General features: G+C 51.3%; 12 protein-coding genes across 12 annotated transcripts; 8 read left to right on the forward strand and 4 right to left on the reverse strand.

Moving 5' to 3' along the window:
• Positions 1-245: 245 nt before the first annotated feature.
• Positions 246-1955, reverse strand: A1O9_10085 (uncharacterized protein; the record flags this gene model as incomplete). Its single annotated transcript, XM_013400821.1, has 2 exons — positions 246-1168; positions 1214-1955. 2 exons carry the CDS (start codon positions 1953-1955, stop codon positions 246-248), a joined length of 1665 nt encoding a protein of 554 aa, XP_013256275.1.
• Positions 1956-2821: 866 nt separating this feature from the next.
• Positions 2822-3220, forward strand: A1O9_10086 (gluconate 5-dehydrogenase; the record flags this gene model as incomplete). The annotated part of the gene is made up of 1 exon (XM_013400822.1): positions 2822-3220. One exon carries the CDS (start codon positions 2822-2824, stop codon positions 3218-3220), a length of 399 nt encoding a protein of 132 aa, XP_013256276.1.
• Positions 3221-3647: 427 nt separating this feature from the next.
• A1O9_10087 (uncharacterized protein) lies at positions 3648-5207 on the forward strand (the record flags this gene model as incomplete). The annotated part of the gene is made up of 1 exon (XM_013400823.1): positions 3648-5207. The coding sequence occupies one exon, from the start codon at positions 3648-3650 to the stop codon at positions 5205-5207; it is 1560 nt and encodes a 519-aa protein (XP_013256277.1).
• Positions 5208-5435: 228 nt separating this feature from the next.
• A1O9_10088 (uncharacterized protein) lies at positions 5436-6696 on the reverse strand (the record flags this gene model as incomplete). Its single annotated transcript, XM_013400824.1, has 2 exons — positions 5436-6215; positions 6271-6696. 2 exons carry the CDS (start codon positions 6694-6696, stop codon positions 5436-5438), a joined length of 1206 nt encoding a protein of 401 aa, XP_013256278.1.
• Positions 6697-7270: 574 nt separating this feature from the next.
• Positions 7271-9235, forward strand: A1O9_10089 (uncharacterized protein; the record flags this gene model as incomplete). The annotated part of the gene is made up of 1 exon (XM_013400825.1): positions 7271-9235. One exon carries the CDS (start codon positions 7271-7273, stop codon positions 9233-9235), a length of 1965 nt encoding a protein of 654 aa, XP_013256279.1.
• Positions 9236-9949: 714 nt separating this feature from the next.
• Positions 9950-11816, forward strand: A1O9_10090 (uncharacterized protein; the record flags this gene model as incomplete). The annotated part of the gene is made up of 2 exons (XM_013400826.1): positions 9950-11575; positions 11637-11816. 2 exons carry the CDS (start codon positions 9950-9952, stop codon positions 11814-11816), a joined length of 1806 nt encoding a protein of 601 aa, XP_013256280.1.
• A 245-nt stretch (positions 11817-12061) lies between these two features.
• Positions 12062-13189, reverse strand: A1O9_10091 (uncharacterized protein; the record flags this gene model as incomplete). The annotated part of the gene is made up of 3 exons (XM_013400827.1): positions 12062-12348; positions 12395-13043; positions 13145-13189. 3 exons carry the CDS (start codon positions 13187-13189, stop codon positions 12062-12064), a joined length of 981 nt encoding a protein of 326 aa, XP_013256281.1.
• A 621-nt stretch (positions 13190-13810) lies between these two features.
• On the forward strand, positions 13811-15220 carry A1O9_10092 (uncharacterized protein; the record flags this gene model as incomplete). Its single annotated transcript, XM_013400828.1, has 1 exon — positions 13811-15220. One exon carries the CDS (start codon positions 13811-13813, stop codon positions 15218-15220), a length of 1410 nt encoding a protein of 469 aa, XP_013256282.1.
• A 468-nt stretch (positions 15221-15688) lies between these two features.
• Positions 15689-17596, forward strand: A1O9_10093 (cyclohexanone monooxygenase; the record flags this gene model as incomplete). The annotated part of the gene is made up of 2 exons (XM_013400829.1): positions 15689-15927; positions 16054-17596. The coding sequence occupies 2 exons, from the start codon at positions 15689-15691 to the stop codon at positions 17594-17596; spliced, it is 1782 nt and encodes a 593-aa protein (XP_013256283.1).
• Positions 17597-17791: 195 nt separating this feature from the next.
• On the reverse strand, positions 17792-18801 carry A1O9_10094 (uncharacterized protein; the record flags this gene model as incomplete). The annotated part of the gene is made up of 4 exons (XM_013400830.1): positions 17792-17978; positions 18067-18249; positions 18307-18682; positions 18753-18801. 4 exons carry the CDS (start codon positions 18799-18801, stop codon positions 17792-17794), a joined length of 795 nt encoding a protein of 264 aa, XP_013256284.1.
• A 652-nt stretch (positions 18802-19453) lies between these two features.
• On the forward strand, positions 19454-21323 carry A1O9_10095 (uncharacterized protein; the record flags this gene model as incomplete). The annotated part of the gene is made up of 2 exons (XM_013400831.1): positions 19454-21090; positions 21140-21323. 2 exons carry the CDS (start codon positions 19454-19456, stop codon positions 21321-21323), a joined length of 1821 nt encoding a protein of 606 aa, XP_013256285.1.
• Positions 21324-23333: 2010 nt separating this feature from the next.
• A1O9_10096 (uncharacterized protein) lies at positions 23334-25097 on the forward strand (the record flags this gene model as incomplete). Its single annotated transcript, XM_013400832.1, has 2 exons — positions 23334-23929; positions 23978-25097. 2 exons carry the CDS (start codon positions 23334-23336, stop codon positions 25095-25097), a joined length of 1716 nt encoding a protein of 571 aa, XP_013256286.1.
• Positions 25098-25225: the final 128 nt, after the last annotated feature.

Genomic DNA, 25225 nt, shown 5'->3' on the forward strand with positions numbered 1-25225 from the left:
ACCAGACTCGTCCCATGAATGCCAGGGGTGGATCGGGAGCATGCACTTGACGCGAGTCAGGAGGTCAGCCCGAGAACGACGAGGGGCGGAAAAGGCGGCCCGCAAAAGGCAAGCAAAAGGAGCAAAGTTACTTGGCCTCTATACAGTATTCGTGCTTGTGGTTCTCCCGAGCATACGCGGATACGTTATCCATATGAAGTATAGAATGTACATCCTTTGATAGGGGAGGCAGCCTAGGAGGTTGACTACAGACGAGGCCGTCCCCCCTTTTCCAGCTCCAGGGCGTCCCTCTTGGCCCACTCCCTCACAACTTTCCTTTGAATCTTGCCCGACGCCAGTTTAGGTACCTCATCTACGAATTTGACGCCGCCCACCAATTGCTTATGCTTTGCGACCTTGCCTTTCATCCATTCTTGTATCTGAGTTTCCGTGACTTGGCCTTTCTTCTTATCCTTCAGGCTGACATAAGCGCGAGGCCATTCTTCGTCTCCAAGCGTAATCCCTGTAACCGCTGCGTCTGCGACGTCCCCATTCTCCAGTAGCACTGCCTCCAGCTCAGCAGGTGCCACTTGGAGGGCATTGACCTTGATCAATTCCTTCTTCCTGTCGACGATCCAGAACCAGTTGTCTTTCACCACTGCAATATCTCCTGTCTTGAGCCATCCTCCGCTGTCCAGGCTTTCTTTTGTTGCTTGCTCGTTCCTCCAGTATCCGACACAGACATTGGGTGCTCTGACAAACATTTCGCCTGGCTGGCCTTCCGCAACCTCCTTCCCATCATCGTCGAGGAGCTTGAACTCGTGGTTAGGCAGGATCAGCCCGACGCTGCCAGACTCGTCGTATCGGCCTCCGGGAACAAGTAGCGAGCCACAGGTCACCTCTGTCATACCCCAACCTTGAATTATGTTGCAGTCGACCTTCTTTGCAACCGCTCTTTGAAGCTCTTTGCTGAGAGGTGCTGCACCGCAAAGAATGTGATTGACACTGCTCAGGTCATACCTTACAGTCTCTGGTCGCTTATCTAGCATGATAAGAATGGGTGGTGCAACTTGAAGATTCGTAATTTGGTGTGTTTGAATTACCCCCAAGAAGTCCTCGTAGACAAACTTCTTCATCACATATGTTGGAAATAAGAGAGTTGGCGCAATCAAGTTGACATATAATTGTCCTAGCTTTGTTAGCCCGTCCTGGTTCCACTAGCACTTGACCTTACCGTAGGCGTGATATAACGGTAAGAACCCAACCCACCGCTCTTGCGGTTGACTTCGCTTGTTGTATGGTTGTTCTAGGTCGCGCATAAAAATAGTTTGGACGACATTTGCTAGAAGGTTGTGATGAGAGATGCAAACCCCCTTTGGTAGTCCTGTCGTGCCTGAGGAGTAATTGATGGTTGCGATATTGGTTGTCGACGTCTCTGTCATGGAATCCCACTGCCATGATTCTGCTTCCGACTGACTTCCTGCCATGGCTTCTCTCCAATCCCGGACACCCGTCTTTGTCTGACAAGGCTTGTCTGAAAACTGGAAGATCTTGCTTTGGTCGAGACCAGCACGGCGGGCTGCTTCCACTGCTGTCTCCACATGATCGGGATGCACAAATATGCATGAGGCTCCGGTATTCTTGATCTGGTACTCGACTTCATTGACAGTATAAACTGGGTTGGCGGCACTGAAGATACGCCCTGACCCGACAATGCCCAGGTATGCAACAGGCACGAAAATGTGATTTGGAGTGAAAATCATCACCACTTGTTGCCTCCCGATGCCGAGTCTATCAAGCCCAAAGCCCAGCCGCCTGACCCATGATAGACACAGGCGAGGTGTTAGGAAATGTCGTGGATCCGCTGCATCGATCCATATGGCTTGATCCGAGGGCTGTTTGCCCTGAGGAAAGAGAAACGAGAGAACGTTGCACTTGGGGATCTCAAGATCTGGGAAAAGCGACTTGTAACCCATATTTGCACAGTCTTGTTTACATGACTCCTATTGTATTCGAATTTTATCAAGAGTTGATGTATTCAGACAGAGGTAACTGTTAGCCTCGGCAAAGGACCGTTCCCGACGCTGCTCGGGCTTTTAGGCTCGTCAGAATCCCTCGGCTCGAGCGAGGCTCCTTCTTACGAAGTAGGTGGATCCGGGCCCCACCCGACAGACTCTACCTCCCACAGCGTCGGAATCAAGAATTTGGGCTTTAGTCCTGAGTTGCATCCCCTTTCAGTTGTTTCGAAACCGCCTCGAGTTGATAGGGGTACAGCACCATTATCACTTCTTTCAGTAACAATGTCAGATCTCAAAAGGTTCGAGAGATTCTTCTCGCTTGAAGGAAAAGTTGCGCTTGTCACAGGATAAGTAATTCGTCCTAGAATTCTGCGCGACTCGAGCTGACTCGATCATACAGGCTCGCGAGGACTTGGACTGCATGCTGCAACAGCTTTCTTGAGAGCGGGCGCAGAAAAAGTCTTTATATGCGCCCGAAAAACAGACGGCTCTCAGGGCATCAACCAAGCAGTTGAGAAACTGAATCGACTCGGTTGCAATGGCACTGTGATAGGCATACCCGCCAATGTTGCCGACGAGAAAGGCATTCAGCAACTTGTACAGGAAGTGAAGAAGACAGAGCCAAAACTTCACATCCTCGTGGCAAATGCAGGAGCAACTTGGGGTGGGCCTTTTGATCCAACACCAGACTGGGCCAGTGCAAAGGTGCTCGATTTGAACGTCCGGGGTGTTTTCAATCTCGTCAGGCTGTCAGTTTCTCACCCCCGCTTTGTCGCCTCAACTGACATTCATGCAGATTCGCGCCGATGTTAGAAGCGGCAGGCATGCCTTCAGATCCTGCACGTGTGATCATCGTCAGTTCCACTGCCGGCACCAATGTCCCTCATGTAGGAGAGCACGGCACCATTATGTATTCAGCCTCCAAGGCAGCGGCTGATCATATGGCTCGAAATCTTGCAGTGGAGCTGGGGCCGCGAAATATTACTACCAATACTGTCAAGCCTGGGTTTTTCCCATCCAAGCTAGCAAGCGGTCTCATTGACATATTGGGTGGCGAAGAGGAGCTGTCAAGGACGAACCCTCGAGGAAGGTTAGGGGTGCCAGAAGACATTGCTGGAGTGATGCTCTTCCTCGCCTCTCCTGCAGCGAACTACGTCAACGGCGAAGATATATCATTGGATGGAGGCGCTAGATTATCCTCAGGCCGACTCACCAAGCTGTAATCATATGCAATTCTTCTCGCTACAGCCTTATCTTGTCGCGAAGCAACGACACGTGATCCAGAGCCTTGGAACTGACTCAGCTTGCTGCGCGAGTCATTAGCGGAAAGATCTACAATTAGTGGCCCCGGATCTGGAAAATGATATCCTGTCCCGAGGTCATTCTCGTGCTACCCCGTTTTCTATCTCTCCAGGACGTGGCCAATGGGCATCAACGAAACTGATTACTGTAGCTAATGGATCCCACTCGCGGGAATCTAACAATGACTACAGCACAAAAAAAGTGCCGGCTTCCATGGATGAGGCCCACTTCATTGGAGGCAGTCTAACATTGCCTTGAGGCATTATGTTATGTTAAAGATGATTGAGTCTTGATTCCAGTCCGGCCAAGTTGCGCTCACACTCACAAGAGGAACGTTCAGCTTCCACCATGGAGCAAATCAGTCAAGAACTCGTCACTCACCCTGGAAGGTCAGTGGCTGGTGCAGCAAGGCTGTTGGCCGGAGCGACTGCCTTACTGTTTTGCATGTACACTATTGGATTATGGATGTACAACCTGTATTTCCACCCTCTGGCGAAGTTTCCAGGCCCAAGACTCAACGCCATAAGTCCACTGCCCGGGATTTATTCCCTCCTACGAGGTCGCCTGCCTCTTGACAATAAGCTGCTGCACGACAAGTATGGGGCGGTTGTGCGAGTCTCTCCTAACGAGCTTGCATTCAACTCAGCACAGGCGTGGGAAGATATCTACGGCCACCGGCAAGGGAGACCGAATATGCACAAAGACCCAATCCACGTTGGTTCAGTCGACCCCTTACCTGGGGCGTCCACGCTTACAATGGCGGACGACGAGAATCACGCTCGTCAGCGTCGAGCACTCGCTCACTCTTTTAGCACCAAGGCCCTACTAGAGCAGGAAGATATCATCCAAGGCTATGTCTCCTCTTTTATTAAGAGTCTACGCCGCAAGGCCGACGCCTCCGAGGCCTTCAACATGGTCAACTGGCTCAACTTCACGACATTCGATATCATCGGCGACCTCGCATTCGGCGAGCCCTTTGGCTGCCTCGAGAAGGGGGCATTCCACTCCTGGGTCGCGTTGATCTACGAAACAGTGAAAGTCGGTGCCCTCGAGCAAGCAACCCGCCGCTTCGCCCCTGCGGGCTCTTGGTTGCAGGCACAATTGGTCAGCATGATCCCCCAGCACGTTCGGCAGCGCCGACGCAATCACCTCGCGTACTCGAAAGAAAAAGTCCTCCGGCGCCTGGCCAACCATAAAGCGGACCACAAGGACTTCATCTACTACATCCTCAAACAGCGCGAGAAGCACGATTTGAAAGAAAACGAAATCGTGCTCAACGGCGCCTTGTTCATTGTTGCCGGCTCGGAGACCACCGCGAACCTGCTCTCTGGGCTGATCGCTCGCCTGATCTGGAATCCAGATAAAATGGAGAAGCTGTGCGTCGAGATCCGCGCCGCCTTCAGCTCTGAAGATCAAATTACCTACGACTCGACATCGAAACTCGTCTATCTGAACGCATGCCTCGAAGAAGGCCTACGCATCCACCCGCCCGTCCCAACAGGACTGCTGCGCACCGTCCCGGCCGGAGGCGACACGATCGACGGGCACTTTGTCCCCGGCGGTACATCCGTGGCAGTCGGCAGCTGGGCCGCCGCACACAATCCCGCACACTTCAAAGACTGCGACACTTTCATACCCGAGCGCTTCATCGACCCGGCATACAACGCCACGGATAACAAAAAGGGTTTCCAGCCGTTCTCCCTCGGTCCACGGGGCTGCATAGGCAAGAATCTGAGTTACATGGAGATGCGGTTGATTCTGACGCGCTTGCTGTGGAACTTCGATGTCGTGAGTGTGGACGGTGCGTGGCAGTGGAATCCGCAGGGCGAGATGCGCAACATGCGCGCGTTTATGACTTGGGAAAAGCCGGATCTAAATTGTAGGCTTGTGAGGGTGGAGAGGGAGTGATTTGTTCTAGTGACTTAGTTAGATATGCTGCTGTTGTAGTTAGAGGGGACTATCTATCCGCGTCTAGTCAGCTGGTTAGCAGCTTATCGGTAAGATATAATGGACATGATGTGTTTAAAATTTGAAATGGTATAGAATGAAATGATAACTGTCAGCTACTTTTGCCGCTACTGGCTTCTCTGCCTATCTCTAAGGGAAAGTGCTCTTTCCCAAGCGAACGGGCTATGGCTATGGAATGATCTTCGCTTTCCTAAACCTATCAAAAACAGCATACCACGCGCCCTTCGTATCCGTCTCCTCTACCTTCCCACCTTCCTTCCCCCAAGCATCATGCATCTTCGTCAGGTCCAGCTGCCGATCAAAATCTAGCATCGTCATGATAAAATATGGAAATCCGCCGTAACTTCGCTCGTTGCCAATCCTCCCGGTCTGGAGACCGTGCTTCTTCTCCAGCTCCAGCCACTTCTCACGGTTCTCGGACACGTACCCTGTGGGATCTGGGCCGGAGCCGTTAGTTGGTGCCACACCCTTGAGCCCGAAGTAGGCGCATATGATGGGCCATTTCTTGGACCAGGTTGATGGGCTGCGGTTGTCGGCGACGTTGAAGCTCTGCTCCATGCTGACATCCGGATGTAAACTTGCGTGGATGGCAAATTTCGCAATGATATCCTGGCTGGAGTCATTGGTTTTGTTCCCCCAGCTGTTGGTCGTCCCTGGGAAGACAACTTCCGCTCCCTCGCCGTTGATGTGGCGGTACAAGGAGAGGTAGAGGGCGAGAGCCTGAGGTAGGCAGTAAATGTTGTTATGGGGAACAAAACCAATGATGACGTCGGGAATGACATCGCAATACGTCCACGGGCGGGATGATGACATTGACTTGAGGAGGTCGAGTTGGTTGTAGTAGAACATCTCACTGGCATATGGCTCTGGGATGCGGGGGTGGGATTCTTTCAGGGGGAGGTTGTTGGCGTGTGGGAAGCCGTCGCGAAGGAGGTGAACTCCGTATGCCTGAATGAAAGTTAGGTTTGGTGGTGGAGCAAAGTCGACGACAGGTAGCATATACCTTTGTGCCGGTAGGGAGGACAACAAATTGCAGAGACTTCGAGAGGTTGTCGATGCTAGACACCGCGCGCTGGAGGAGATCGACATTAATTTGAATCTCCTTGGCTGGGTCGGCATCCATAATGTACGCGAAAAAGTAAACGTGGGACACTGAGTCAACGTCGGAGACTCGTATCTTTATGGTCGCTTCGAGCTCAGATTGGGAGCCCTTCAGTAGATCGATACCAGGAACAATGTTCAGCTTTTCTGACTTTGGCCATTGCGCAATTTCTTGGGTGAAAGGTCTGTTTGTGAGCGCAGTGACTTTGGAGAAGGTTGAAGAGTCAGGGTAGCCGTTCAGAATCGTGTTAACAATGGCCCAGCCTGTGATACCAGAGGCACCAAAAATGAGAGCATGGTGACCAGTGGACTCGCCTACTGAGCCCATCTTCTGGGATTTGGTGGAGTTGGGAAGAATAGCAGTCAGTAGCCTGGAAAGAAAAAAGTCTTGCCAACGGCCGAGATTTAGCTTTCGACTTGCAGCTTTGGCTCAAGCAAGTATAGGACAATACTCGAGATGGGTGAGGCGACAAGGGGGGAGGGATGACAGTGACGCTGAGTAAACTTGCACAAATACCAACAATGATACTTGCTAAAGTAGGTCGTGTCTGAACGAGAGACTATTACCTTTCGACCGAAAATTTGCCATACAGCTGAATACCAGATAATGTGGATTTGCCAGACCAGTCTCAGTGAGCGTTGCGGTTGGTCTGGGTTGATTCACGGAAGATGGTTGCGATCATGGAAACTGATTTCCCTTGTCAATATGCGGGGATCGAGGACCCACACAAAAAAGGGCCATCCTGATTCATGAACCCGGCCAGGACCCCGGCGTCGCGAATCGAGTTCCCGAGGCCAAAGACATAGACTCTGGAACGCTATTTACAGGTGTTCGACTCATACTCATGCCATGGTCTCTTTTATGTTGCTTCTGACAAGACATCTGATTGGAGCTGACAACCATGACCACAAACGGAGCTGCAACAAGGAATTTAGGAATGAGCAAGCGGCAGAAGTTCGACCACCAAGTAATGGGAAATGGACAGATTGCTTTCAGCGACGGGAAGCGCAGTTTGCGAGGCGGGAGTCCTCTCAGAATTGGTGGTGCTTCAGGAGGCTTCACAGATCGCCAGCGATCTATTCTTTCGTTTGCTCGTGACGGCGATGTCGATGTGATTGTGGGCGACTGGATGAGTGAAATGACAATGGAGTGGCACGGAGTCGCAAAGAAAGAAGACCTTGCAAAAGGTGCCGACAATCGCACTGGCATGTTTGATCCGAGCTTTATGGGGACGTTAAAGCCGGCTCTGCCTTATCTGCAAGAGCGATCAGTTAAAGTTGCTGTGAATGCAGGTGCGAGCGACGCGGAGATGCTGGCCAGCTTGGTTCAGTTGGCTGTTGACGAGCAAGGGCTGAGATTGAAGGTGGCATGGATCCAGGGCGATGAGGTTTTTGACGTTGTTCAACGCCTACTAAAGCAAGGAGAGAAATTCGAGAACATCTGCTTTGGGGGGAACTTGGAAGACTGGCCATTCGAGCCTCTGACTGCGCAATGTTACCTTGGTGGTGCCGGTATCGCAGAGGCATTCAAGTACGGTGCGGACATTGTCATCTGTGGTCGTGTATCGGACGCTGCTCCCATTATTGGTGCTGCAATGTGGTGGCATGAATGGGACCGAAATACCCAATACGACGAAATTGCCGGAGCCTTGGTTGCTGGTCATCTGATTGAATGCTCAACCTACGTTTGTGGCGGGTACTACAGCCGCTTCAAAGATTTGTTCGACGGATGTGAGGATATCGGGTTTCCTATCGCATCAATCAATGCGGATGGCACATTTGTCCTCGAGAAAGAGCCTGACACTGGGGGTGAAATGTCTGTAGGAACGGCGACTTCGCAACTCCTTTATGAGATCCAGGGACCGCAATACTATGGATCCGACGTTGTCGCCATACTAGAAGGGATTGAAATGATGCAATTGGCCAAGGATCAGGTTCTTGTTCGAGGTGTCAAAGGCAATCCGCCTCCCACCACGACTAAGGTCGGAATCACGGCTCGTGGTGGTTATCAGGCCGAGTTCCACTATTATCTTTGTGGTCTGGATCTGAAGCAAAAGGCGGAATGGACGGAGCGGCAGATCCGTCAGTCGATCGGTACAGAGGTTGAAAAATATTCCCTGCTCAAGTTCAGCTTGAACGGATGGAGCCAGGAGGATCCAGAGAATCAAGATGTCGCAACTGTCGACTTCAGAATATTGGTGCAAACCAAGGACAAGTCAGTGATCGGCTCGGGCAACATGATCGGCTTCCAAAGGGCCTGCATGGAAAACTTCTTGGGCAGCTGCCCAGGTGCATCGATAGAAAACGACCTTCGACAATCAGCGCCCAAGGAGTTCTTCGAGTACTGGGCGGCTCTGTTGCCACAGTCAGAAGTCAAGCATAGCGTCGAGTTACCTTGGCTGCAGCAATCGATTCCCGTACCCCCGGCGATGTCCTGTAAAGACTATGGCAAGACTTACAACACTCGGCAATGGAGCTATGAGACCCTGGCACCCGTGGCCTTGGAGTCATTTGGGCCAACGACAAGAGGGCCTCTTGGATGGGTGGTTATGGGTCGGTCAGGAGACAAGGCTTCAGATTGCAATGTGGGATTCTTCGTGCGGCACGAAGACGAATGGGACTGGCTGAGGTCGCTGATGACAATCCCAAAAATGAAACAGCTGCTTGGTCCTGAGTACAACGGCAAGGATGTTGACCGCTTCGAGATCCCAAAGATTCGAGCGGTTCATTTCATGCTGCATGATCATCTTGACAGGAGTTGGGGAGCCACCAGTACGTACGACGGTCTAGGGAAGAATCTTTGTGAATACATCCGTGCTAAGTGGGTGGATATCCCAAATGTATTCTTACGAAGAGGGCGAATATGAAACGGCTATTGATTGAATTCATATGCATTGCACTTGACATTGCCAGTGAAGTAAAAGTTAACCCGTAAAGAGGGACGGAAACTCGCGCGCGACGCGTTGAGGGTTAGCGTGTTTCTAGAATAGCGAAATCACATGACTACAAGCCTGACCAGGGTGCACTTTCCTTCTTGGATGATAGATCTGATCCTTCTGCTTTCTTTCCAAACAATCCTCAGGGTTTCCCAGCAACACTGTGTCCACTGCGGCCTCGAAACGAGACTGGACCTTAAGCGGAACGTTTCTTGCTGAACGAGTTGGCTACCCAAACTCTGGCAAACGTTTTCCGGTCCCCGCACAAGCGGCGGGCTGCGGGTTCTGGGGAGAATGACCCGACCACAAAATACCGTAATCGAGACTCATCGCCATCCCTAGGGCCAAGGCCATGCCTCTGGCTTCGGCAGGGTGAAACTGGACTCGCCTCCGAGTGTGGCAATTGCCACCAGGGCAAATACGGCAAAGGTAGGTAGTGTGATGATCATTCTCGTTCTGAAGACGGCTGCATTAAGGGTCTCCTGATGGTGTGGCATTCTCAAAAACCAAGCCTTTATCAATAACTCTATTCTATCTGACTTGAGCAATCGATGTCCCTACAGCTTTGCCTTACCTTCGTCCTGGTGTATTCTCAGGATTGCTGTCATCCCGGTGTATTTAGCAATCTCTTAGACCTGGGGCAAGATGGGTGACGCTGGTGCAGCGCTGCCTGACCAGCAACATGGAGGCATGGCAACCACACTGGGACCTAATCCTGGAGCGACTTTTGACTATGCAGAAGAGTCTCCTGAAGGACCATACCGTGTCCTCCAGCAGTATCATTCGCAACCTACCAAGCTGAGAGTGGCATGTGTTGGAGCTGGTGCCTCCGGATTATGCCTGGCTTACAAGATGGAACGAATGCTCGTCCCCGGGTCTTGGGAGTTGACCTTATTCGACAAGAACCCTCAATTTGGTGGCACCTGGTACGAAAATACCTATCCGGGGGTCGCTTGTGATATCCCCTCCCATCTATACACATTCACATTCGATCCGAATCCTGAATGGTCATATTACTTTGCATATGGTGATGAAATACAAAGGTACTTTGAGGGGTTTGCCGACAGATATGGATCACGAAAGTACATGAAGCTCAATACGAAAGTGGTGGAATGTCGCTGGATCGAAGAGCGAAGTATCTGGGAGATCACCGTTGAAGATCAAATATCCAAAGAAACCTGGATGGACTGGGCTCACTGTGTGGTCAATGGCACGGGAATCCTGAACAACTGGAAATGGCCCGAGATCGATGGACTCCACGACTTTAAGGGTCCATTAATGCACTCAGCAGCCTGGAACCACGATGTCGACTTCAAAGGAAAAACAGCCGCCGTCATTGGGACTGGCTCAACGAGCGTCCAGATTGTCCCACAACTGCAACAAATATGTGACAAAGTCTCAGTATACATGCGCAGTCCAACATGGATCTCTCCACCTTTTGGGGCCGGGGCCCTAGCCTCGGATCTGCAAAACGGCACAGAAGCAGACCCAGGCCACCGGCAATACAAGTTCACCGAAGAAGACAAGAAGAAATTTAGAGAAAACCCAGAGTATCACCTCAACTTTCGGAAAAGGATCGAGGCCGAAATCAACGGCCTTTTCGGCATGTACCGACAAGGAAGCGAACTGTCGAATCTATTCCGCAAAGTTATCACTGAGGAAATGCACCGACGCATGGGACCCGGGCATGAGAAGCTCAAATCCTTCATCATCCCCAAGTGGGCGCCAGGCTGTCGACGCATTTCTCCCGGTGACGGCTATCTCGAAGCCCTGGTGCAGCCAAACGTGGAGACAATCTTCAGCGGGATCAAAAAGGTCACTGCAGACGGGATCGTGACGGAAGACGGGACGGAGCACAAATGTGACATCCTCGTCTGCGCGACAGGTTTCCAAGTCGCGTTCAAGCCCGCGTTCAAGGTTATCAATGGCGCAGGCAAATCTGTTCAGGAAGACTGGGGCGACGGCGTGAACCTGTACTTCGGTGTTTCCGCCCCTCGCTTCCCGAATTACTACACCATTGTCGGTCCTGGTGCCACGTGGTCGAACGGGACACTTCTCCCGTCCATCGAGACGACGATCGAGTATAGCGTGAAGTGCATGCGAAAGATGCAGCACGAGACAATCGAGAGCATGGCCGTCAAGCAGGAGGCGCTGGACGATATCTACGCACACTTTGACGAATTCCACAAGAATACTGTGTGGAAGGAGGAATGTAGGAGTTGGTTTAAAGATGGGAAGGTTAAGAATCGGATTTATTTGTGGCCCGGACCGGTAAGTTTCCCTTCGCAAGTTAGCCGTCGGGCAAGATTGGTGCTAATGAGAACGAATACAGACGATCCATTTCTTAAAGACGATTAGGGATCCGCGGTTTGAGGACTATGACATCAAGTACCGATATAAGAATAGGTTTGCATTCTTGGGCAATGGTGATATGAAGGCTCATGCCACAGGTGATACAATGGGATTGGCGAGATACGTGCGCTCCAACGACGATGAGTGGTTCGTGGATTAGTGTCGTCCGATGGAGTATATGCGAAGGTGTTGTCAAATAACTTACTGGTAAATTCAAAGAACAGGTAAATCCTGGAGCAGAGAAAAGATCGAGTTCGAGCAGTGGAATCACAGTACCAAGTAGAAAGCGGTCCAGATGACTGGGCATTGGTTCGCGAGAGAGCATACTGAGGCAGATGATAAACATCCGGCTTCAAAGCCCCCTATCTGAAACTCTTTGCTACATGTTCCACACATTTTGACCGCCTACCCAGCAATGCACCACTTGATGCCCTCAATCATGTTGCCGAAGAATTCCTGACTATGTCCAGCAAGGTGCTGACTTGGAAAGGTCCAACTGTAATGTGGATACCCCTCGTATGCGTCGTACCTTACGTGCACACCCTCTGCTTCCAGCTTCTCCCTCATCAACCTCGCATCATCTCGCAACGTGTCTGTGCCGCTCTCGGTGATGTATGTCCGTGGCAGTGCCTTCAACTTTGGATGTAACAGTGGCGAGATGTACGGGTTTGTGGCGGGCCCAGCATAGGTGGCTGTTCTCGTTAGCACGTGCCCCTCGTCTACCATGCATTCACTCACCAAAGAAAGCCTCCATGGCATCTTTAGTATTGACAGTATGCTCAGAATGTTCGTCATAACTCGCATAACTTCCCTTCAGCTGCTCCGGAACAGCGTCTGGATGCACTGTGACAGGCGCCATACTCACCACCCCTCTCACTTTGTCTCCTAACCCATCATCAATCAGTCTCAAAGCAGTCGAGAAGGCCATTCCCCCACCAGCAGAGGATCCAGCAATGAGAATACCCGCCTCAGGATCCGCACCAAGCTCGGACGCATGAGAAAGGGCATATCTTGCTGCCTCGGCACAGTCCTCATGCGCGGCTGGCCATTGATGCGCGGGAGCAAGACGATAACCAACGCTTACGACCACAAGGTTACTAGACTTAGCAATGATGCGAGCGATGGCGTCCTCCTGATCGATGGATCCGAGGACCCAGCCACCACCATGGATGTAGAGTGCTAGATTCTCCTTGCCAGTGGCGTTAGGAGGACGGTAGATGCGGAGCTTGTAGTTGGATGAAGGAGAGAGATCAGTTGTTGTGACGCTGGCGTCGGCAGTAGGGAAGGTGAGCTTTGACGCGAGGACGGCGACGAGGGAATCCCAGCCAGAGATGAGGTCGGATGTTGGTCCGTGAAGCCGGGGTACTTGACCAATTTCTTTGCAGAACTGTAGAGATGAAGTAAATTAGAACATTGAGATAGGTGAGCAGCGGCAATCGATCTGAGAATCAAGGAGTGTTCCTAGAGGGCTATCGATTCAATGATCACGCGGAGATGGCCTGTCGCTGAGGTGGTGAACTGTAGCAGTAGCATGTCTAGCATTCCCTGCCTGGTGTTGCTATTTCCTCTGGCATTTTCTTCTTTACAAGCTTATGCAGAACCTTTGTTGGGGTGGTAGGCAATAAGTAATGGGAAGAATGAGATAAGACCCACGTCTTTCCACGGCTCTGCGTATATATTCTGTTCTATCTCAGTGAGCATTTTAACAAGCTCGGAGCCTTTTGCTTGTTGGTACGATCAGTCAAGGTAGGGAAGGGTTGCTTGTGCCGAGGTCGAGATAGAAATGTATCAGACCGTGTTGATCTGAGAAAGCTTCGACACCTGCTGTAAATGGTGCTTATGACCTACCTCTACCGCACCAGGACCCAACCACTTACCAACCACTTAGTAGCATTGGATCATCGCATATTGCCAACGTGCCAATGAGATGAGAAGTGGCGAGGAAATGAAGAGGATAAAGGAAAGTCAGGAGTCGGGACCCATCAAACTTAGCCTCGGCCTGTCGGTTAGCCACAGCCGGGACAATGACTCGTCCAGATCCCTTGCACTTGGCCTCAAATCCAGCGTTCATCCTTATCCTACACGGCTGAGTGAACCTCTGATACACTGTTCTTTAAGCATACGTCCGACTGACTCCACGAGCACTTCGTCGTGATGAACCATGCTACCGCTCTCGCTGAGGAAGTTCCCTTCAAGAACTTCCCGCCTTGGGTGGTTTCCAAGCTCCGCCCAAAGGCGGTAGACCTCATCCGTAAAGTCTACAACTGGGTTGAGACAGAATGCATTCCGGCAGAACCGATTGTCAAGGCTCAACTAGCCCAGGGGGCATCTCGATGGGTGACCCCTCCTCTCATCCATGAACTCCGCAAGAAAGCAAAAGCCGCGGGCTTATTCAACATCTTTTTGCCTGATCATTTCAAGGAGTCGCCTGGGCTGACGAATCTGGAATACTCATGTTGCGCCGAGATCATGGGTAGAGTGTATTGGGCCGCTCAGACAATGAATTGCCATGCGCCTGAGACAGGGAACATGGAGCTACTCGCCAAATTCGCCAGCGAAGAACAGAAGCAGAAGTGGCTTAAACCTCTAATGGAAGGTGAAGCAAGCTCCGCTTATTCCATGACAGAGCCGGATCGAGCAAGTAGTGATGCTACCAACATTGCCTGCCGGATAGACTACGACAAGTCTACGAACGAGTATGTGATAAATGGCAGGAAGCTGTATGGCAACGTCCTCTGGAATCAGGAAGTCAAGTTTCACATTCTTATGGGTCTGAGTGACCCCGAAAATCCAAATCCTTGGAGACGGCACACAATGATTATCGTCCCTAGAGATACGCCCGGACACAAACAGGTACGGAACTTGAGCATCATGGGCTACGATCACGCACCCGAAGGACACGGCGAGTATATCTACGAGAATGCCCGAGTGCCAGCAGAAAATGTCATATGGGGCGATGGTAGAGCATTTGATATTGCTCAGGGAAGACTTGGCCCTGGAAGAATCCATCACTGCATGAGACTCATCGGCCAGGCGGAAAGAGCATACGAGTTGGTCTTGTTGAGAAGTATCGATGAGAGGAAAAAGCCTCGTGGCAAGCTCATCGGGCAGTTTGACAGCAACATAGAGAGAATTGCAGAGATGAGAATGCAGATCGATGCTATGAGGCTCATCGTCATGAATGCCGCAGACACGATGGATATCCGAGGAAACAAGGCTGGCCGATATGTCATTGCTCAGTCCAAGATCATGGTTCCCGAAACACTAGCCAAGATTATCGACGAGTGCATGCAGATGTACGGTGGACAAGGCCTTACCCAGCACACCGTGCTGCCAGAGCTTTGGACTTACGCCCGCTTTGTGAGGATCGCGGACGGCCCTGATGCTGCACATCGACATCAAGTTGGACGAGATCAACTCAAGGCGGCGCGGAAGGATAATCTTGTCGGCAAATATCAAGGCTACAGGACACGGAACCGGGAGCTAAGGAAGCTGTGGAAGATTGAAGGGTTGGAGGAGGAGTTTGAATGGGAATACATCCCTCTTGCCGACAGCAAGTTGTGAAGCATTTGTAATTGATGTCCTCTACACTGGCTTCCATAGTCGAAGACTATACACTACACACTTGCGAAATAAAATTGTGTTCTTGTCCGTCCCCATCCTCGGAAACAAAATAACTCTATTCCCCATTGTCACAACCGGTCGGGCTCTGGTTGGCTCCCATTAGGGCCGAGGCTGACCTCACTCTGGGGAAAAGCGTTTCCGAGGGGCTATGCTGACTCGTGCTTGTCAGCCTTCTCCAGGGTTGCTGACTCGATCTACACCCCTCGGTCGAGTGAAACAAGGTAGGTTTGTAGACACGATTCAAGACCCTGCAGATTCCGCAATGACATCCTGTGTTGCTCGGCTCGGCACTAATAAGAGTCCCTCAAGCTCCATCGCTGCTCCTAGCATTATATTAGTCGTCACAAAGCCGTGCTTTGCAAGTCAAACTAAGCTTAATTTTCCATTGAATGCGAAGTCTGGTATCAAATGGCCGATTTCGTGCTTCCACAGTTGAATCGAAGAGGGCACTGGGGTGGTGTGAATGACGTGAGAAGGCGTCGAGGGGCTCCCATTCATTCAGAGCGTCATGTCAAGATAATTTGTATCGGTGCTGGTGCCTCAGGCCTGCTGTTCGCATACAAACTGCAAAGAAGCTTCCGAAATTTCGACCTTACAGTATATGAGAAGAACAAGGAAGTCGCCGGGACGTGGTGGGAGAACAAATAGTGAGTATTTGTCTGGCTCTCGGTGATGAGGAGAAGCGCTAACTTCTACCAGTCCTGGGTAAGCTGGCATTGACTTCCCTACGCTCTGGGTGCTGGAGGAGGTGTAACTAACGATACCAAAACTAGTTGTGCTTGTGATGTACCAGCTCACAATTACACCTGGTCGTTTGAGCCCAAGCTGGACTGGTCCGCCGTCTACGCTGGAAGTGGCGAGATATTCAACTACTTCGACCACTTCTCGAAGAAGTACGGTCTTCGAAAGTACTGCAAAACACGCCATCAAGTCGTCGGCGCGATTTGGAACAACACCAAGGGCGGTTACGACGTAACAGTCCAGAATACAGCCACAGGCGAAAAGTTCTTTGACTATTGTGATATTCTCATCAATGCTGGGGGAATCTTGAATGCCTGGAGATGGCCAGCCATTCCTGGTCTGGACAGGTACAACGGAACACTGCTACACACTGCCAATTGGGATCCCAATGTTGACCTGACTGGTAAGCACGTTGGCTTGATTGGCAATGGTTCCTCGGGCATTCAAGTTCTACCGACGATTCAGCCCCACGTTCGGAAAGTCACGACCTTCATTCGCGAGCCCACATATGTTTCGCCTGTGCAAGGGCTCGAGCAGCATGTCTTCAGCCCACAAGAACTTCATGACTTCGCCAACACACCTGGGACTCTGCTTGAGTACCGAAAGCAAGTAGAGACTGGTTTGAACGGGCAATTCAGTCTTTTCTTGAAGGGCACCAAGACTCAAGATGACACACGGGAGTACATGATTGCCCAAATGAAGAAGAAGCTTAATAACAAGCTCCTCGAGGATCAGCTAATTCCTGACTGGTCCCTTGGTTGCAGACGACTCACACCTGGTGTTGGATATCTGGAGTCACTGACGAAGGAGAACGTCGAAGTCGTGTACGGCGGGATCAACGAGATCACCGAGAAAGGCTGTCTGTGTGACGATGGGCAGGAATATCCAGTTGATGTCTTGATCTGCGCGACCGGATTCGACACAACATTCAAACCCCGATTCCCGCTCCTAGGGCCCAGTGGGACCAACTTACAAGACGAATGGGCGAAAGAGCCAAGGTCATACTTCGGCGTCGCGGCAGCCGACTTCCCCAACTACCTGGTCTTCCTGGGCCCAAACTGCCCCATCGGCAACGGACCCGTCCTGTCCGCAATAGAAGTGCAAGCAGACTGGATGCTGGCGGTGATTGACCGCTACCAGACCTCGAACATCCACAGCATTGCGCCCAAACGCGAGGCGGTCGACGACTTCATCGCCTGGAAGGACGAGTTCATGGAACGCACCGTCTGGGCAGACCCATGCAGGAGCTGGTACAAGGCTAACCAGGCAGACGCACCGGTGACGGCTCTGTGGCCCGGCTCGACGCTACACTATATCGAGGCGCTGTCGGAGATCAGGTGGGATGACCTTGAGGTCAAATACAACGGCAATAGATTCTCCTGGCTGGGCAATGGCTTCTCGCAGTGTGAGTCCGATCCGACCGCGGACTGGGCGTATTACATCAGAGAATACGACGATCAGGAGTATCAGTCGAAAGGGAGGAGGAGGGAAGTTTTGACTAAGTCGGGCTCGGTCAAGAGGAGAGCTGGCGCGATCAATTTTGCTGGAGATAAGGAGCTGCATGCAAATTTATGAAAAGTAACAGGATCGGGGATTAGGCAGGACACGCCCAAAGGCGATTCGGCGACAGGACGACTATTTGAAACTTGAAATCTTAAGATGTCGGTCCACTTTGATTAACGCGTTTCCGGTTATTGTCATAACACAGTAGCTGTTATATCATTGTATTCCATTACTTTCACCTGTAGCGAAGTCCCTACGAGGGCTCTATCATTGGATCGTATAACCACCATCGACGACCATTGCGGCTCCGTACATGAAACTGCTCAAAGGACTCGCCATGTACACGATGCTGTCACCAATCTCTTCCATCGACGCAAGCCTGTTCACTGGCGTGCTCTCAATCTCACCTTGCATTCCAGGTCCTGCGTTTTGTAGCAGCGGAGTGGCTACGTATCTAGTTGATTCTGTCAGTAAATGCCACACATCTTGATATATCCGTACCTCTATCGTGAGAAGGGTTGAGGGTCTTAGTTGTTACTTACCCAGGGCACATAACATTTATCCTGATACCCTGTCTGCAATACGCAACGGCATCTGCTTTGGTCATGCCGACGACGCCGTGTTTCGTGGCGGTATAGCTGACGTTTCCGACGCTTGCGTTCGTTCCTATCACGCCGTACATAGACGCAACGTTGACGATGACTCCTCGGTTCAATCGTGGATTGCTGTGAGGCACGTGTCAGCACACTCACTTGCACACGTACACGCCGTCATTCACATACTCTGGCTCAAGCGGATCCTGCTTCAGCATTGCCCTAATCTCCGCCCGTGAGCACAACCAGACACCAGTCAAGTTGACGTCTAGCGTCTTCTGCCAGCCAGCAAGATCCGACTCGGCAGACTTCCATGCCGCACCAGCGATCCCAGCATTATTAACGGCGTAGTCGATACGGCCGAGGTTCTTCACAGTGGCAGATATGGATTCTTCCACGGATTCCTCTGACGCAGCGTTGAGCTCGAGGGGTAAGATCTCGAGCCATGGATAAGTGTTCTTCAGCTCCGTGGCCGTGTCCCCCAGCGCTTTGATGTTCAAGTCGCCAAGAGCTAGCCGTCGCACTCCATGTCTTGCGAAACACTGTGCGGTCGCCTTCCCGATTCCTGTAACGGGCTTCGTCAATCCATGGAAGAGTAAGTTGAACTGCCTGTACATGCGTACATGCGAGCTTACCTGACGCTGCACCGGTGATGAAGCCAACTCCTTTCAGCAACGAGGCCATCACTCCATCGTCCGCGAGGCCACAATGAAGCAGGAGCTGAATAGAGACTTGGGTGAGGCTGCTCAGCGGTATTGCTGGCCTAAGTGATTGGCGGACAAAGGGGGGGAATCGGCTCAACGTCCTGAGAAAACACACCCTGTTCACTTCCTACTGCTCACCACCCTCCTTACTTTGAAATGGATGCATGGCAGGTTTTCAGAAATTGGATCTAGATTCATAAAGCTGGTGATAGAATTTACCCAGTCAAGGAACTTCCCGGCTGACAATTCGCAGACAAGACATGCCAATATGTCGACCGGCAGGTGGTTGTGGTTGCCCCGAGAACCCGTAATCCTGGGGGCCCCTTGGCTAACATTTTCCGGACCCCACAATGTTCCCCGCCCTCCCCATGGAGCAACGGCCTCATGGACGAGACCAGGGGTCAGAGCACCAGCATCCCGGGCCACTAGTTTGCTTCATCCTGCGAGGCAGACATCAAGGCTCAGGAGAGAGCAGCTCGTACTTATCAACCAGCTGCCTCGCTCGTGAGCCAGGATGAGGTTCGTTCTACACTAACCTACACTTCTCCTTTATTCTTCTTCACTCCCTCTTGTACTTTCCAAAACCTAGGAATCCATTATCCCGGCCACAGGGGAGCCAGAGAAAATACAGCATGACAGTCCCTGCTGACGAGAAAAATATGGGAACTGACACGCAGATTGAACGGTCGTATAACGGCGACGTGATACAGCCCGTCCTCGAGAGGCACGTCGCCATCCACAATGAGACCTTCGACATCGCCGAGAATGCACTGGGGACCAACCTCCCCAAACACTACTACCGTTCCATCGGTTTCATCGGCACCGTCATTGGCCTCTGCCTAGGCAATATTTCAAACTATGCTGGATGGGTCATGCCCTCGAACTCTCTGCTAATCATTAACAACGATATCGGTCCCTCGGGTAACATCACCTGGGTTGCTCTAGCCTACACCCTTGGTCTCACAGTGGGTTTCCTCATAGTAGGCCGGTTTAGCGACATCTTTGGACGACGTTGGTTCTTTGTGGGAGGGAATGGTCTGGGCTTGATTGGGGCCATTATCGGAGCGACAGCAAAGAATGTCGACAGCTTGATCGGAGCGAACACCCTCAATGGAATTGCCGGTGCCGTGCAAATCACCTTTGCCGCAGCTATATCGGAGCTTGTTCCAAACAAGCACCGCCCCCTATGGGTTGCTGGCATCTTTTTCTCGTCCTTTCAGTTCGCCTGCTTTGGGCCTGTCATCGCGCAAGCCTTCGTCACGGGAACAGCGGCATCCTGGCGATGGAGTTATTATATCAATATTATCGTCGCTGGTCTCGCCGTTATCACGTTGTTTCTTTTCTACCATCCACCTACCTTCGACCATCTGCATGTCAACAGATCCAAAACCCAGCAAGTCAAACGCCAGGATGTCGTGGGCTTCGTGCTGTTCACGGGAGGGCTGATCCTGTTCATTATGGGTTTAAATTGGGGTGGGGCGATGTATCCGTGGAAATCCGGACACGTTATTGGTACCATCGTCGTTGGGTTCATCGCACTCGTTGTCTTTGTTCTTTATGATGCGTATGTGCACCGCGGTGATCCTCTGCTACCAATCCATCTCTTCAAATCAAAGGGATATCTGGCGATGGTCGTCACTGCCACGGTCGGTAGCTGTGTCTACTACTCGATGAACGTTCTCTGGCCCCAGCAGATCGCTTATCTCTTCGGCGGGTCCAACATCCACAAAGGCTGGCTTGCCTGTGTTGTCGGAGCTGGAGCCCTGGTGGGTCAGGTCATTGGCGGTGTGCTCTGCCAATATGTCATGAAGAGTCGGTACATCCTCATCAGCAGCGCGTTTTCGCTACTCGCGTTTTGCGCTGCCATGGTGTCGATTAACCCTGGCCAAGAGGCAAAGGGCGTGGGATTGATGTTTATGGCCACTGTATCAGTTGGTGTGCTGGAATCCTGCAGCCTTGCTCTCGCGCCCCTGGCGCTGCCAACAGAAGACATCGGTGCTGCCCTCGGTGCGTTGGGCTCAATTCGGTCTGGTGGTGCATCTGTTGGGCTGGCAATCTACGTGGCCATCCTAAACAACAAGCTGGTTGCTTTGGTACCGCCAAGGGTTTCTGAGGCAGCGACAGCAGCGGGATTGCCGATAAGCAGTCTTACTGCATTGTTGACGGGGCTGACGACGGGCGTGGGACTGGAGGATGTACCCGGGATCAATCCTGAGATTTTGGCGGCGGCAGTGGCAGCGCAGAGTAGTGCGGCAGCCGATGCTTTTAGGTATGCTCGTCATCGCCTAACCTACATTGAAACTAACGTGTTGTTGCAGATATGTATGGTATGCCGTCATCGCCTTCGCCGTTCTGGCCGTGGGATGCTCATTCCTGACGATCAATTACGGGCACCTGCTGACTGATGATGTAAGTCGAAAGATGCACGGGAAGACGGTGGGAGTTGACGGGGGGGTTGAGAAGGGCCGTGTGGAGGAGGAGCACAAGAAGGATACGGTGTGAGAAGGGCTTAGTGTAGACCGACTACTCATCTCGGAAGCCGGCTGGTGGTAATTTTGTAGAGATATGTGCTCGTTAGAAGCGAAACAAAGGAGTCAGAATCCTGCGTGTCTCTCCTTTTTCAAATCCCTCAATTTCTGTTCCATCAATCTCTCAACTCACACCCAGAATTCTCCGCCCCAGCCATCCTTAGACTCACCTCTACCCCTCCACTCTTGATATCTCCCGCCGGGCTCTCTAGGCCAAAGCATTCCTCCCAGTCGTAGAGGTCCCCATCTAGCTGTTAACTCCTTCTTCTACAGATGGCATCTATTTTTGTGGGTCACTCAAATTCGACATCGGAACTACACAAACCGCTGCTTACCTCGGTGACAGTTTAATGTAATAGCCTGCATCCCAATACAGACTGGATGTATTCTACATGGTTCTGAGTGTGTCCCGGAGTGCCAGACTATCGAGTCCGAATCGAAAAGGTGACACGAAAGTCCCTCCACTGCTGCAAGATCGATAAGTCCCTCGGCGATGACGTGATCAGCAGATACGAGTCGACCAGTCATACCTGTTAAGGACAAGCGATTGATGCTTCTTTCCACGTAGAAATCATATCTCTACCTGCGAAGCCGTTCCGTTGTGCCATAGTGGTAGGTTGAAATAACACTTTGGTCGTGCTTTCGAAAGAACCCGTGATGATGCGTGTTTGGGGAAGGCACGACCTCCTTCTCGCTTATGTATCTGATACAGAAACGAAGTTACCTCGGCAGGCAGCAATCACCCACCACAAGAACCAGTCAAAAGGCTGCCCTTGTCCTCCATTAGTAAGTGACACAGAGGCAGATGCAATCTTTTCGGACTCTCAGCGGCCGAACCGATGATTAGGGACCAGGATTTACAGCATCTCTGCGAATGCTGGGTGACGGTTTTTGCAGAAATACTTGCCACATCGCCCCAAGTGGCCCAATCACATCGCTAGAATTCGCGTCAATGCCAAGCATGACGAACTGTGGGGCTATTAGAGCGCAGGCGACTATACTTACTATTGACTACACGTCAACTCTCCACCAAAAAAACGAAAACCGCCCCCCTCTGAGGCGATCATTCTGTGCAAACTATGCTTGCCCATCATTCCCACACATTTGGGCTTTGTAACCTTCTGTGAATCCAGATTTAGAGAATCTTGCTCCTTCATCGGTGTCCGATTCTGCATCTGATCGTCCAAACAGCTTTGGACACTGCAACCAAGGGGTGTCCTGGTTTCAAATTTGGGAGAACGCACAAAAATTGAGGCGTTCTCGTTTCTCCTTGATAGACTCTCTCCAGGAGTCTTCCAGACGCGCTCCAGCCACCATATAAGCCCACCGCCCCGGTAACAACTGTCCACTTTCAACAAAATGGCGTCCCCTCTAGATGTGTTGATGAACAGGCCCGGAGGATCTTCTCGCCCTGGTTCGTCTCTGCCCTTGCTGCCAAGTGCCCCCCGCAGGGCCAGGGCCATGGGTCGAGTTTCTCACGCATGCGACAAGTGTCGTATCCTGCGCATCAAATGCTCAGGAGGAAGTCCTTGTGGCAGATGTGGGAATGATGGAACGGGTTGCGTCTATGGCGACCGAAAACGTGAAAGAAACAAAAAGTCTAGACCTATCTCTCCAATTCCGAAGTTTCACTAAGCCAGGTGATAGTGACCTGGCCAAGAGTCTTCAACGCATTGAGGAATTGGAAACCAAAAACAGCTTGCTCCAACATGGATTGGAGAATGTTGCTACAAGTCCGAACCTGGATTTAAATGAGTCTGCCAGAATTCGAGAGGTCCTCTATAACGTTGGTGAACAAGTTGATCTTTTAAACCTGACTAATGGTCGTATCTAGTGTGGACCGAACAATGAGGAAGCGACTCCATTGACTTCAGGCACACGAATCGATAGCAACAATCGAGATCCTCCTAACTCGGAGCAGGCTGCTGGCGGTGAGCATTACGTTGATTCCACTATAGGGTCGCCTGGTCGACAGGACTTAATAATGCACAGCATTGAATTACACGGCGATGGAACTTTGGGATTTGTCGGCAAAATATCCGAGCTCTCCTGGATTGCACGAGCATGTTCTTATCTAGACTCTCCTGCGATGCAGAGTTCCAATACAAAAGAAAATAGAGACGACCACTATTCTGCAACACAATTCAACTACTATACAGACGACGACAACCTCTTGAGTATCGACGAGGACTTGGTCGATGCTCTTCACTGGCCGGGAGATGTCACTGTTAAAATCCTTTCTGAGGCATTCTTTCATGCTCTCCATGGGATCTTCGACTCTTTCGCTAGGGAGCAGTTCTTGACTGATTTGGACGTCTTCTCGCGTATCCCACACCCCCTCTCATGGGACCAGCGCCGGTGGCTTGGAGTTGCAAATCTAACATGGGCAATAGCATCCAAATGGTTGAATCGATCAATGTTGAATGACGACCCCACAGTTGAAGGCCATTTGGTATACTATGCTCGAGCCCGAGCTTTAGGGATCGATCACAGGATTATGCTCAATTATCCTGGCCTCCAAGGTGTGAGAGCCTCAGGGCTCTTGTCTGTTTACCTATTTATAAATGGCTCAATCAACAAGTAAGCTTCAATCTCAAATCAAAGGTTGTCTTGCTAACCAAAGAATAGAGCGTGGATATTGGTAGGTTTGGCCATGAGAGCAGCAATATGTATCGGGCTACACCTCAAAGCCGCAGATGGTGTTTTGAAACCGTCACAGCTTGAAGAAAGAGTTCGTCTATGGTACTCGCTCTACAGCCTCGAAGTGACCGTATCGGAAGTGTTTGGGAAGCCACCCTCGCTTTCGCTTGGGTATACCACTGTAACCCTTGACGCCCTGAAAAGCGCTACGGATGAGAATGCCTCTATTCTTTCTGATGCTGTCGGCAGCAAAAAGCTATGGCTAGATTTTCTGCGTAGCCGGAGAAATGTCACACAAACGATGCGTGGCGGCCAGGTGCCCTGGCAAAACCTTCAATTTGTCGGCTACACACCGCCTGAACAGCACCGGTCTTTTCGCGTGCAGCTTTCCAGGCTCAGTAATAGAGTCATGACAGAACTTTATATGCCAAACCAGAAGGTGACATGGGCGGAGACACAGGAGAGAATTGGAACACTCGACACTGAACTCGCAGAGTGGGAGCAAAGTTTACCCGAAGACCTCAGCCTACAAAGCGTTGTACCCACGAGTACGGATCCTCGAGCAAAAATCGATCTGGCACTATACTACTATAGCATCAGGATGATCTTATTCAGGCCCTGTTTGTGCCATATTCGCATCCAAGGCGAGTCCGACACCTCCAAGAAATTCAACTCTAATAGTGCATGGAATTGTGTTTATGCAGCGATATCGATAGTCGATATCTTCCCAGACGACCCAACACCTCATGAAGCGTACCAACTGCTTCCTTGGGCGATGCTCCTCCACTATCTCGGACAAGTCATGGCGATTTTCATCCTCGAACTATGCCTGAATATGGAGCATTTTGGGAATTCAGCGAATCATCTGACACCGCACGTCACGAAGGCCATGTCCTATCTCTGGTGTCTCACCTCCAACTCTCTATCAGCGTACAAAGCCTGGAGAATATATCGACGGATGCTCTCGGTTGTCAGCGAACAGGTAGACGGTTTCGATATCACCAATATTCCCATAAACGCATGCGTGCCACAAGCCTGGACATTGATCGACGAGACAGCCCTGCAGAATGTCCTACAACCCATTGGCAATCCAGGAATGCATCATTGATGAGGTTTGTTCTTTTGCCATAATCTCGCCCCCGATACCTCGGTCGTGCACCTGTGTCTCTATAACCACGATAACTTCCTTGGAAGCCGTCGATTTTTATATTGATTGGAATGGCCTACCTTTCACTG

The sequence above is a fragment of the Exophiala aquamarina genome (assembly GCF_000709125.1).
Source record: "Exophiala aquamarina CBS 119918 chromosome Unknown aczIA-supercont1.12, whole genome shotgun sequence".
NCBI lineage: Eukaryota > Fungi > Ascomycota > Eurotiomycetes > Chaetothyriales > Herpotrichiellaceae > Exophiala > Exophiala aquamarina.